This window comes from Megalobrama amblycephala, linkage group LG16 (genome assembly GCF_018812025.1).
Source record: "Megalobrama amblycephala isolate DHTTF-2021 linkage group LG16, ASM1881202v1, whole genome shotgun sequence".
NCBI lineage: Eukaryota > Metazoa > Chordata > Actinopteri > Cypriniformes > Xenocyprididae > Megalobrama > Megalobrama amblycephala.
The window spans coordinates 42,865,872-42,879,582 of record NC_063059.1 but is presented as its reverse complement, the minus strand read 5'-3'; the positions used below and the strand labels follow the sequence as shown (position 1 = coordinate 42,879,582).

Below are 13,711 nucleotides of genomic sequence, written 5' to 3'. Positions count from 1 at the left end.
TAACCAGCCAGTGTTTAAAACTATCTTCTTACCTTAGCTCAATTCACAACGGTAAACTTGTAATAATGTTTTATAATGAAATCAGTACTGGTGCGTTTCCTCTGGAAATTCGAGCATGTCGCAAGAACAGAAATTGAAATCTACAAGTAACGCTAACACACACTAAATACACAGTCTCGCAATGCTGATGTTCTTAACGTTAACAATTTGAGAACAAAGTATAACAATAATAATAATTTGCACAATTTGACATGATCCGAGCTAAGCGATCGTTAGATTTAATCATCACTGGCAGTGTGATTTATTGTAATGCTTTTTTTCTCAGTTGGTCAGAACAAAAGTGGCAGACATGTTATGTACTTGTTCAGATGACCATTCTAATTTTGTTTGTACTTCCAAGACGTAGAATCTGTGATTCAGAAGTACAGTATCCACACCGATGTGGTGAGTGACAGCAAACATTAGATTCATTCGCGCTGAGGAGCCGCGCTGACGCACAACACACATAAAGATGATTATTCCACAAATAACTGCAATTGCAGGTTTCAAACAGAGATGGAGACAAAGACAAAACTTATGGACTGCAGCTTTAAATAAAAAACCCTTTATGTGTACCGTCAGATGATAACCTGCATGCACCCATGCAATAAATGCACATGATTGAATGAGCATGCATTTCTAGTGTATTTACATGAGAAACAACTTTCTCTAATGTCCCCTGTCACATAGGGAAGATTGTTGCAACTAAGTTCAGATTTGTATTCAATACCACTCTTATGTATATAAAGTACATTCAACAATCAATGTTAAATCTTCAATTCTGTTTTCAAATACAGACCTACACGCACTCAGCGGAACTCACATCAAAGACACACACATAAACTCATGGTAATGTAATAATAATATACGATTTATTATCAGCTGATCTGCACTATAAGTTTGACATCATAGAGGTCATGGGCCGTATTCACAAAACATCTTAAGGCTAAAAGTAGCTCCTAGATTTAGTACCAGATTTAGGAGAAACTCTTAAAAATAATGGGCGTGTCAGTCCTAATTTTAGGAGTCCTAAATTTTTGCTCTAAGAGTATTTCACAAAGCATTTTAGTGCTAAAACTAGCTCCTAAATCTGTGAAACGTTAGGAGTAGTCAAGAGGACTCCTAAATCACTAAGACCAAATCACAAACAGTCCTAATCCACCCAAAGACACTGAACACCATTGAGGCAACAGCGATTGAGCCTTGGGTGCTGAACCTTTTCTTCATAAATGCAATACATTTTGATTTATAGATTTGAATCTACAATGAGGTGCCAAAAGAAATCTTTAACAAATAAATAAATATTGTCTAATTACCTGCCGCAGTGGTTTTCATGAGTTCACATTTACAAATGATTGAATAGAGTAAAAAAAAATTATATATATAAGCATAGTTGGTAGGGGATTGAGGGCTCCAAGCTTGGAATTTTGCCCAAGTCCAAAGTTCTCCATATTTGTCGCTTGCATTTTCCATTCTCTTGAGATGCAGACATCCAAAAGGCGGTCCGCAATTAACTGTATATACTAGTTTAATTAGTGACAGCCTACATTTTAAAACCTTTATTTTGACTATGGCAACATTTTTATTAAAAAAATCTTTATTTGAATAGGGCAACATTTGTATTTTAAAACCTTTATTTTAATATGGAAACATGACACCTCATTCTACAATATTTCTATGATTAAATCGCTGACAGAGACTCCTCCCATCAGCCAATCACTGTGTGTATACTCCATAGCAACGAGGTCAACCCCGCCCTTACTCTTAGCTTAAGACTTCAGTCTATTCCTTAGTAAAAGATTGTCTCAGCAGCTTTGTGAATAGTTTTAAGAGAAAACTCTTAGCTAAGATCTTTTACTGCTATTTAGAAGAACTCTTAGTGGTAAGATAAAATGTTTTGTGAATACGGCCACAGATGTGTAGTTGCCAAATAACAATGTCTTGTTTTGCTCACAGAACACAGCAGAGACTCATGAAATGGAGAATCTGTCTGCAGACGATTCTGCTGTTACACGGACGCTGTCATGAGACACAGACTCTTCTGCATTTATCTGAAACTGTGACTGATCTCTCTGAAGTCCATCTAGAGAAAAAAAACAGACTGAATGAGACTGAAGACTCTAAATTGTGAGGCAGAGTTTGGTGGTATTCTGTTACAAATAACTTTAATAGTTTTATAATGGCTGCTAAATCATTTCAACAGTAAATTGTAGCTTTATAATTTCATTTTTTTGTTTGTTTTTTTCGAACTAAAATTAAATATTTTGTTTATGAAATGATTTAGGTACCGCTCATATGTAAATGTGGTGTTTTTACAAAAATATTAAGAATGTTGTTTTTACTTTTTACTTACAATGACTTTTTTAAAGTGGGTCTGCTTATGTTCGTGTTTTTTTATTCTGATAATATATCAGGGTATGTTACCAACATATTATTTTCTGATTTCTGTCACACTTGATTGTACTGGGTTTCTTTCAGATTTCTTTGGATTAAGTGCTAAATATATGATTCTGGATCTGCACTTCGGCTTTGCCGTCTTATGTCCTGCAAATCACAAAATAATGAAAGCATGTGCAAAGGTTAATTTTGGTGATGTGAGTGATGAGACAGTGGATTTATTTTAAATACATTCAAATACATATTTTACTTTATGCATTTTCATATAATCTAATATGTGCAATGTATGCTGTATGCACATAGGCCTTGTGTGTCAGAGAAACAAGTGCTTATTTTGAGCTTGAACTTCAGTTTTTGTGGTAGCTCAGCAGCATATTTCGAGCTTATTTACCAATTTTACAGTGCCAGGGAAGTGCAAAGGAGTCACAATATTGAAATACAGTGTTTCTTTTAACGATAATATTTTATACTATGTAAAGAGTAGATGTATATCCAACAAAACAGAAACAGGTGCTGGATGCAGGAATAAAAGCGTGACAGTAATATTTGCACAGTTGCAGTTAATTATTCACCTCACTTCATTCTGCTGAAGATCCACTGAATATAAATGTTGACATGAAGTCAGGTGATATGCAAACGTTTTTATATTAAACATAAGGTCCTGTCTGGCTGTTTTTGACTCGTATACTCGTAGACAATGACTTGTATAGATATTTTGATGCCATTTGAACACACTTTCAAACGAAGAATTAAACATTTTTGTGCACCGTCTTACTACTGAATTCTCAAAACGTGCAATGAGATGTCTAAGATTGATTCTGTACAGTCATGCACATTTCAACCCTTTGTGATGAATTCTTGGTCATTCATGGAAATGTGATTTTTATAGCATGCTTTATTACATTTCATACAAATTATGAGTCAACAGACACTCTTCAAGGGTTAGTTCACTGTTGAATAAAGTGGTTATTTTTGTTTTGTTTTTGCGCACAAAAAGTATTCTCGTCTCTTCATAACATTAAAGTTGAACCACTGCAGTCACATGACTGTTTTTAACGATGTCTTTAGTACCTTTCTGGACCTTGAAAGTGTTGATTATATTGCTGTCAATGGACGTAAACCTCTCTGATTTCATCAAAAATATCTTAATTTGTGTTCTGAAGATGAATGAAGGCCTTACGGGTGTGGAACGACATGAGGGAGAGTAATTAATGACAGAAATTCATTTTTGGGTGAACTAACCCTTTCATGTCTTTATTTTATTTGTCTTAATAGGCAGTTGTTCCTTCATTAAACTTAATTTAAAAATGCTAAATATTAATTAATATGAATTAATTAATTAAATAAATATTAATATTATTATGATTGCTTAATCCAAGTGTTTTATATGACCGATAAACATTACACAGGGCTCGTTTTCCGTGTGAAAGCCAGATAAAGTAATAGCCTACATAATACAAACAAAAGAAGTTTCGCTTTCTGTTCGTCAAACAAACATTCGTGTTGACATTTCCTTCGTGTGTAAATGTAGCTGTTCAGCAATATCCACAGAAGCAGCTAAAACAGAAGGTGATGTTTCGGTACGTTCTGCGCTTATTCCCGGTTCTTCCCGGTTGGAAACAACTCTTCACGCGCATAATGAAGAAAAGCGAAAGCAAAAGTGTTTCATTATGACTCCTTGCATGAAAGACAGCGGGCGAAACACTAATGATCACGATCGAGTTATGACTGTATTATAGCTCTGTGTAATTTGTAGTCATTATGGACATTAAATGTGTTTATATTTCAGTTCTCCTGATGGTCGCTGACGGTACGTATTGTCACTATCCGCTGATACGCGAGAATAGCATCTGAATTTTGCTTTCTTTCTCATTTTTAACGCAGTTTCTCTCTATAGGGTTCACTGTGCGCGGTTCCTCTGGTCCTCTGGTCGCTCCTCTGGGATCTTCAGTGGTTTTGCCCTGTTATGTTGATGAACTCTTACTGATGGAGGGTCTGGAGGTGGAATGGAGAAGAACAGACCTCACACCTGAACAGGTTTCGTGGAAGAAAAGTGATGAAGATGAAGATATTCTGGTTCTGCTCTACCAAAACAAACAGACTTTGCCAGATTCATCAGATGAGCATTACAGAGACAGAGTTGAGTTCTTCACTGCTGAAATCCTCAAAGGAAACTTCTCTCTCAGACTGAAGGGTGTCAGAGCTGAGGACAGAGGAGTTTACGTGTGTCAAGTGTTTGCTGGAGAACTTTCAGCCAATGCAACTGTGGTACTGAAGACACTGGGTGAGTCAACGAACACGGCAAATAAAATAAGACAGTCTCTGTTTACACTATAAGTGCAAACAGCCAAACTATCACTAAGTTCGCTTGCCATTGCTCACATATATTTAGCTTTAATACAAACAGAACATTACTTCCGTTGTGGGAATCATTTGGACTTGGTGTAAAGAATAGCCTATGCTGTTTTTGCTCCTGAACACAAAACATATCTTCCCTTTTTGTTCATTTAGTGTATAGTTGTAGGAATTCCTTAAAATAATGAATGCCTTCAATTGCAAGTTCTCTTAATTAATTTAGTAGTAAATGTTGTAACTTGTTTATGTTTTCCAGGTTTCTCTTCTTTGCACGTAATGGTGTTGGTTTTCTGTTTTGCTGCTGGATCTGGAGCTGTTCTTCTGCTCTGCTGTCTGATCTACTGCAGATCAACAAACACAGGTGTGTGCTAGAAGGAAAATCTTCTCATTATGGTTAACTCTGTATGTGTAACTGTAAGTGTTTTGCTCATTTAACTGTTTATTCTGCATCTTCTCTTCAGTCTCCAGCAGCACAATCTGGAGTCTTCAGCTTTCTCTGGTCTTTTGTCCAAATATCTGTATGTCCTTCGCCTTCATCTTCTGCGCTCTTACTGAAGGTGAGTTTAGTACTTTCACATTTATAACCACTTGTTGTAATGTTGTACAGCATTGCCTTGTCCCTGATCATGCTAATTGATATACTTTCATGATGAGATTGTATTTTATTTAATCAGTATCATGTAATGCCTGTCAATGAATATTCATTTCCAGGATTTCTGCACGAGACCATTACCTGCTGTGCTCTTTATATTCTGAGACCTGTTATGTTGATTTGGGCTTTGCCCTGTTTAAACTATCTTCAAGGTAGGTTTATTTATTTATTTTTTAATTAAGCAGTTAAATACAATAAAACATCAAATGCTGAAGCATTTTTTTAATTCCACAAACTCAGCCCTCAGATAATTTTTAGTAATGTTTTAGTAAATCAAGGGAACGAAATAGTAAATTGTGCGCTTGTTTTAGTAAATCGAAGCAACAAAATAGTAAATCGTGACCGTTTTAGTAAATTAAGGCAATGAAATAGTAAATCGGGTGTGTTTTAGTAAACCGAGGGAACGAAATAGTAAATCATGCGCATGTTTTAGTAAATTGAGGGAACGAAATAGTAAGTCGTGCACACGTTTTAGTAAATTGAAGGAACAAAGTAGTAAAACATGCACTCGTTTTAGTAAATCGAGGGAACAAAATAGTAAATCACACTCATTTTAGTAAATCGAGGGAACAAAATAGTAAATCGTGCACGTTATAGTAAATCGAGGGAACGAAATAGTAAATTGTGCGCTCGTTTTAGTAAATCAAAGCAATGAAATAGTAAATCGTGCGCATGATTTAGTAAATCAAGGGAACAAAATAGTAAATCGTGCGCATGTTTTAGTAAACCGAGGGAACGAAATAGTAAATCATGCGCACGTTTTAGTAAATTGAGGAAACGAAATAGTAAATCATGCGCACGTTTTAGTAAATCGAGGAAACGAAATAGTAAGTCGTGCGCACGTTTTAGTAAATCGAAGGAACAAAATAGTAAAACATGCGCTCGTTTTAGTAAATCGAGGGAACAAAATAGTAAATTGTGCACGTTTTAGTAAATCGAGGGAATGAAATAGTAAATTGTGCGCTCGTTTTAGTAAATCAAAGCAATGAAATAGTAAATCGTGCGCATGATTTAGTAAATCAAGGGAACAAAATAGTAAATCATACGCTCGTTTTAGTAAATCGAGGGAACGAAATAGTAAATCATGCGCTCGTCTTAGTAAATCGAGGGAACGAAATAGTAAATCGTGCACTCGTTTTAGTAAATTGAGGGAACGAAATAGTAAGTCGTGCGCATGTTTTAGTAAATTGAGGGAACGAAATAGTAAGTCGTGCACTCGTTTTAGTAAATTGAGGGAACGAAATAGTAAACCGTGTGCACGTTTTAGTAAATCGAGGGAACGAAATAGTAAGTTGTGCGCATGTTTTAGTAAATTGAGGGAACGAAATAGTAAGTCGTGCACTCGTTTTAGTAAATTGAGGGAACGAAATAGTAAATCGTGTGCACGTTTTAGTAAATCGAGGGAACGAAATAGTAAGTCGTGCGCACGTTTTAGTAAATTGAGGGAACGAAATAGTAAATCGTGTGCACGTTTTAGTAAATTGAGGGAACGAAATAGTAAGTTGTGCACTCGTTTAGTAAATTGAGGGAACGAAATAGTAAATCGTGTGCACGTTTTAGTAAATCGAGGGAACGAAATAGTAAGTCGTGCGCATGTTTTAGTAAATTGAGGGAACGAAATAGTAAATCGTGCACTCGTTTTAGTAAATTGAGGGAACGAAATAGTAAATCGTGTGCACGTTTTAGTAAATTGAGGGAACGAAATAGTAAGTTGTGCACTCGTTTTAGTAAATTGAGGGAACGAAATAGTAAATCGTGTGCACGTTTTAGTAAATCGAGGGAACGAAATAGTAAGTCGTGCGCATGTTTTAGTAAATTGAGGGAACGAAATAGTAAATCATGCGCTCGTCTTAGTAAATCGAGGGAACGAAATAGTAAGTCGTGCGCATGTTTTAGTAAATTAAGGGAACGAAATAGTAAGTCGTGCACTCGTTTTAGTAAATCGAGGGAACGAAATAGTAAATTGTGCGCATGTTTTAGTAAATTGAGGGAACGAAATAGTAAGTCGTGCACTCGTTTTAGTAAATCGAGGGAACGAAATAGTAAATCGTGTGCACGTTTTAGTAAATCGAGGGAACGAAATAGTAAGTCGTGCGCATGTTTTAGTAAATCGAGGGAACGAAATAGTAAGAAGTATCAGCACTTGAAGAACCTCCCCCTGCAGTCTTTTGAGGGTGTGAGTTCCTTACTGCTTATTGGAGCTGACAATACTCACCTCATTGCTCCTATATCCCCTGTTCGGCTGGGCCCCTCCGGAGGACCAGCTGCTATTCAGACAAGGCTCGGCTGGACATTACAGGGTCCGGTAAGGCTTTTGAAAGATCAGCTGTCACCACAACAGTGCTTCTTTTTGTCCCTCACCCCTGCTGAGCTTGAGTTAAAGAGAGATGTTGAACGGCTGTGGCAGATTGATGTCTTACCGTACCACTGTGAGAAGCAAGCTACCCGATCCAAAGAGGATCGAGAGGCTATCAGTCTCTTGGAAGCCAAGACCACCCGAGTCGAGGTGAACGGAATCCTCCGTTATGCAACACCTTTATTGCGCAGGAAGGATTTCCCCTTCTTCTGCGCTACGAAGGAAGCAGTGATGCCTAGTCTCAGAGGTATGGAGCGTCGACTCGCTCAGTCACCAGAAATGTTGGAGGTGTATAAGTCTGAGATAAAGAAGCTGGAGATTACTGGTGCTGCCATCAAGTTGCGGAACGAGGAAGAGGGAACCACAAGAGAGAAGTGGTATATCCCACACCATATGATCACTCACAATGGTAAAAACCGCCTAGTTTTCAACTGTTCCTTCGAGTATGAAGGACTGAACCTTAACAACTGCTTACTACCAGGTCCAGTTCTAAGCCCGTCTCTTCTGGGTGTCCTCCTGCGGTTCAGGGAACATTGTGTGGCCATAAGTGGGGATATACGTGGGATGTTTCATCAGGTCCTGCTACTGCCTGAGGACAGACCACTCCTACGCTTCCTCTGGCGTGACCTGCGTCAGGATGACCCTCCAGATACTTATGAGTGGCAAGTCCTTCCCTTCGGGACTACGTGCAGCCCCTGCTGCGCGTCCTTTGCCCTTCAGCGACATGTGGTGCTGCACAGTACTCCTGACGAGGATGTCAGATTCTCTGTGGACCGATGCTTTTATGTGGACAACTGTCTACAAAGTTTGAGTTCTGTCCAAGAAGCAAGACTATTAGTGGATAAGTTACGTGCCCTCTTATCCTCTGGTGGTTTTGACATCCGGCAATGGGCCAGCAATGTTGTGGAAGTTGTCAGTCACCTACCTCCTGAAGCCAGATCCTCTAAACTGGAGTTGTGGCTCTCTCAAGATAAAGCTGACCCACGAGAGTCAACCTTGGGCCTGAACTGGCACTGCGAGCTGGACCATCTTGGGTTCAAACACAGACCGATTTCTTACAATGCCTTGACAATGCGGAGCATCTACCGAGTGCTGGCAAGTCAGTATGACCCCCTTGGAGTCATCCTTCCATATACTACCCGAGCCAAGGTGATCGTTCAGCAGCTTTGGGTAAATCATCGGGATTGGGATGATCCACAACTCCCTGGTGAGCTCCGGCAAGCATGGATAGACTGGGAGGAGGAGCTTAAATATTTACCGCAGGTAACCCTCCCTAGGTGCTATAACCCTTCCTATATGGATAATTCTAATGTACGACGAGAGATTCACATTTTTAGTGATGCCTCCGAGAAAGCATATGGGGCTGTTGCTTACCTGCGGTCAGAAGGTTGCCAGGGGGACCTCCACCTTGCCTTTCTTCTAGCCCGGTCTAAAGTGGCCCCACAGAAACAGCAGTCAATACCGAGACTTGAGCTCTGCGCCGCCTTGATAGGGGCACAGTTGGCGAGGTTGCTTACAACTGAGCTCACTCTTAAGTTGGACAAGGTCACTTACTGGACTGACTCCACTATTGTCCTCCACTGGCTCCTTTCCGATTCCTGCCGGTACAAGGTCTTTGTAGGCACCCGGGTTTCGGAGATTCAGGAGTTGACCGACAGGAAAGAATGGCGATACATAAATTCTGAGCGAAACCCTGCTGATGACCTGACTCGGGGCAAGAAGCTGCAAGACCTTATCGGCCCCAACAGATGGCTTCAAGGTCCGATGTTCCTATTGCAACCAAAGGAGGAGTGGCCTTCTCACCCCACCTCACACTTTTCTGACGCGGAAGATGCATCTGAACTTAAAGGAAAAATCTTCTGTGGGATAACTATCACTGTGCCATTAATTTCAAGTAGAAAGAAGTACAACAAATGGGAGGATTTGGTGGAGGCAGTTGGGCAGGAGCTGCATGGGGCGGCCGCCCAAGATGAATCCCCTCCAGCAAGTACCTATAGAGAGGCAGAGACTGTTGTCCTGAGAAGGATACAGATGGATAGTTTCCCCGAGGATTTCCAGCTCCTGAAATCCAACAAGCCAGTTCGCTCTAACAGTCGGTTGCTGTGTCTTTCTCCGGAATTTGACGCTGAAAGCCAACTCATTCGAGTCGGAGGATGACTGAGGCGGGTGGAAGCCCTTGATGCAGCTACTGTGCACCCTATCGTACTCGACTCTCACCATCCAGACACTCAGCTGCTCATCAAGGACTATGATACTCGACTCCATCACCCAGGACCAGAGTGAGTGTTTGCTGAGCTCCGTAGGAGAGTGTGGATTCTGAGAGGCAGGGAGGCAATTAAGAAGCACCAAAGGGCATGCCTTGAATGTTGTAAGTGGCGGTCAAAGCCAGCAACACAGCAGATGGTTGATCTTCCCCCTCCGAGACTCCGATTGTATAAACCTGCATTCTATTCAGCAGGAATGGACTGTTTTGGGCCTTTTGTGGTGAAATTGGGACGCCGGACAGAAAAGAGATGGGGCCTCCTATTCAAGTGTCTCACCACCCGTGCTGTGCACATAGAAGTGCTAACCTCCATGAGCAGTGACTCCTTCCTAATGGCCCTGAGAAGGTTTATTGGTCGACGTGGCCAGCCTGCAGAACTGTACTCTGATCAGGGTACAAATTTTCGAGGTGGAGAGACGGAACTCCGGGAAAGCTTCCGCCAACTCAGTCCAGACTTACAACAGCTGTTAGCCAAGCAAAGGATCAGTTTCCACTTCAATCCTCCGGCCTCTCCACACTTCGGAGGTGTGTGGGAGAGGGAGATCCGGTCAATAAAGTCGTCCCTTCGTACAACACTAGGCTCAGAAACAGTGTCTGAAGAAGTTCTTCAGACAGTTCTGATCGAGATCGAAGCCATCCTAAATTCCAAACCTTTAGGATATGTTTCAGCAGATCTGGCTGATCCGGATCCTGTTACCCCCAACTGCCTGCTGATGGGGCGGCCCGACGGTTCCTTACCCCAGGTGGTGTATCCAGAGACCGAAATCCTTACCAAGAGGCGATGGAGGCACTCCCAGGTATTAGCCGACAGATTCTGGACTGCATTTATAAGGCACTACCTACTGGCAATGCAGACAAGAGGAAAGTGGCAAAGACCATCACCTGACATTGAGCCTGGTTCCGTAGTCATGTTAGCTGACCCCCAGGTACCTCGGTCCTTATGGCACATTGGTAGAGTTACAAAGGTCTTCCTAGGAGCAGATGGCCATGTCAGAACTGCAGAGATACAGATAAAAGACCGAACATATACTAGGCCTATAGCTCGTCTGATTGTGCTTCCTGAAATCCCTGAAGAGGATCAGCATCCTGGAAGTGAAGACAAACAACAGAAAGCCTGAATTAGTTTCCAACGGAAAACAAATTTACAAGTAAATTTGGGGGCGGCAATGTTGGAAAGGCGGGGCTTAGCTCACCTGTCAATCATCATCTATGACGCAGTCAAATGAAGCGGGAGAAAAACTTGCCTGAGACTGAGAGAAATAACCTCAATTTGTGTGCTATTGTGTGCGTCTATGACTGATTGTGAGTACCCGTTCTAATCATTTGATAATCTTTATTAATCATAGTATTTGATTACGGGTCAATGTTGCATTTCTCCGTTATTATTGAGTTAATCTGAATGAACAGTGTTAAAGCAAACTGGCGCGTTCGGCGCGTTCACGCGCTGTGTCTTCACGATTACATTATAGCCGATGGTGATATCTTCACCCTGTTCTGTATATGTTTATTCATGTCACAATGCTACTATGTTATTCATGTCCAGTTTATATGGGAGTACTGTATAGTGCGCTGGGTAATATTTATTGCCAGTATACGGACACTTTCGGTTTCAACGTGCCGATTATGTTTACATAAATGATGACAGCGGCATACTGCATAGTATTTTTCCACTGAAAGTTAATACTCTATACTGTAGTTATGTATACTATAACATTTAATAGTGGAATTTGATGTGTAATGTGATTTAATTTATATAACAGTCAAGACATGTTATGTTGATTATTTCTTTATTTATGTTTCATTGTAGTACCACACATCTACCCACAAATTCTCAACCTGCCACTTATGTAAATCTTCAGTGTTCAATAAACCCCTTTGATTTAATCTGATTGCCTTGATCCATTCCTGTGTTCTGATCGACACACCAAGAGGAAGGCTGGAGACATTAGAATCACCTTAGAATACAATCCTTTTCCAACTCCTTAACAAGTATACACACACAATGACAGTTGATACAGACACAAAATATCTCAGGGTCTTAACAATCACGGAGAAACACGCAAAATGATTTTACATCAGAAATACATGTAAACGTTATAAAAAAAAAGCCAAATAATAGAAAATGTTGTTTATTTTCATTCAAAAAGCGCCACCAGTTGGCAGCAGGAAGTGTTTCACATCAAAATGATTTTTCCATATTTATATTTACCCGTTCAAACGCATGTTTCCCACTGTTCACAGTTTTCCTAAAGCCAGCAGGTGGCGGTGGCCCCGGGCCCTTTCATCACTGCTTGCAGCTTTAATTTGTTTTGGGTCTTTAACCATTGGAACCAGATTAAAGCCATCGATAATTTCTTTATATAATTTGTTTTTCTATTTGGGTCCCAGAAAAACTGTGGTCTTAGTTGGATACAAAACTGTCAAAGAAGCTCTCGTGAACCAGAAGAGTTCATTGCAGAAGAGTTTGGCGACAGAGATATTAGACCTGGCTTCAGGATAATAAGAAACATGTTAGGATTCTGCTTTTCTTTCGACCTCAAATTACATGTACAAAACAAATGTAGCACAAGCTTGCAGCTCTTAATGGCCTCTCTAGGCCAAAGAAATGCACTCAGATGTGTATAACTACTGAAGGGGGAAAAATGTCATTAATTTTGGCAAAAATTTGACCTTATTATAATATTTGTTGGTGAACCGGCCACTTGAAAAACCTAAAAATGATTATGTGACTGCTGGCTAAAAAATGCCCTTAAATCAAAGAATATATGTGGGTTCCAGCTATATATACTTTTCTTTACAGATGGTAATTATTCTCCCTGTGCAAAACATAAATGGCAAAAAAATAATAATAATTAATTATAAAAATAAAAATTAATAGTCACAGACAGTGTCAATTAAAGTAAGATGGTTTAACCTGATGATATTACAGTGGATTTTGTTGCAATCTTTTGTTTTAATCAATTAAATAAAACAAAACAAAACAAAAACAGTGTACAATTAGCCAGATTAATTTATTTTTCAGTGCATACAGCTCTGGAATAGTAAATGATGACAGAATTTTCATTTTTGATTGAACTGTACCTTTAATCACTAGAAAATGACAAAATCACACACAAGAGTTGCTGAATTCAGCGATTACATGTGAAAAATGGTAAACTTGATTTTAAAAAGACATTGATTTGATAAACACAAAAAATGACTGTTTTGTACAAAATTGTTATCTTTTGAAAACATGTGTTACCAAACTGATGCTCTTATCAGTACAAAGCTTCACTCTCTCTCTTTTTTTCTTTTTTACTTAAGTTTTAAATCTTAATTATTTAGAATTAATATCTATTAAATCTTATAATTATTATTAGTTGAATAACATTTATTTTGTGTTTTCTTCAGAATCTGTATCGCATCAGTTAACAGAAAGTAAAGTGAATACCATTTGTATTTTTTGTTTCTGTACTGTTTTTCACCAATACGAGTGTCAGAATTGAAGTCTTTGTAAACACTGGCATCACTGTACACATAAATGGCGATTTTATGATTCTCTGACAAGATCTTATCTGGGGTCTTGACAAAATCTCTCCCTTTTTCCCAAGCTTTTTTAAAAATGGGTGAAGTGTTGAGTTCAGTCAAATCCCTCAGATGATCCAGTGAA

At 39.4% G+C, this 13,711-nt stretch overlaps 2 protein-coding genes across 2 annotated transcripts; both read left to right on the top strand.

Moving 5' to 3' along the window:
- The first annotated feature begins 3,930 nt into the window (after positions 1–3,930).
- On the top strand, positions 3,931–6,052 carry LOC125249634 (butyrophilin subfamily 2 member A2-like). Its single transcript, XM_048161960.1, has 5 exons — positions 3,931–4,246; positions 4,334–4,720; positions 5,048–5,152; positions 5,253–5,348; positions 5,503–6,052. The coding sequence occupies exons 1-5, from the start codon at positions 4,198–4,200 to the stop codon at positions 5,622–5,624; spliced, it is 759 nt and encodes a 252-aa protein (XP_048017917.1). The 5' UTR covers positions 3,931–4,197; the 3' UTR covers positions 5,625–6,052.
- A 1,461-nt stretch (positions 6,053–7,513) lies between these two features.
- On the top strand, positions 7,514–11,946 carry LOC125249632. The gene is made up of 2 exons (XM_048161959.1): positions 7,514–11,364; positions 11,870–11,946. Exon 1 carries the CDS (start codon positions 8,031–8,033, stop codon positions 9,954–9,956), a length of 1,926 nt encoding a protein of 641 aa, XP_048017916.1. The 5' UTR covers positions 7,514–8,030; the 3' UTR covers positions 9,957–11,364; positions 11,870–11,946.
- Positions 11,947–13,711: the final 1,765 nt, after the last annotated feature.

Coding starts and splice junctions, on each gene's coding strand:
- LOC125249632 (XM_048161959.1), top strand. CDS start 8,031: ATGCCTAGTCTCAGAGGTATGGAGCGTCGACTCGCTCAGTCACCAGAA.
- LOC125249634 (XM_048161960.1), top strand. CDS start 4,198: ATGGACATTAAATGTGTTTATATTTCAGTTCTCCTGATGGTCGCTGAC. Junction 4,247..4,333: donor TCTCCTGATGGTCGCTGACG/GTACGTATTGTC, acceptor TTCTCTCTATAG/GGTTCACTGTGCGCGGTTCC. Junction 5,349..5,502: donor CTTCTGCGCTCTTACTGAAG/GTGAGTTTAGTA, acceptor ATTCATTTCCAG/GATTTCTGCACGAGACCATT.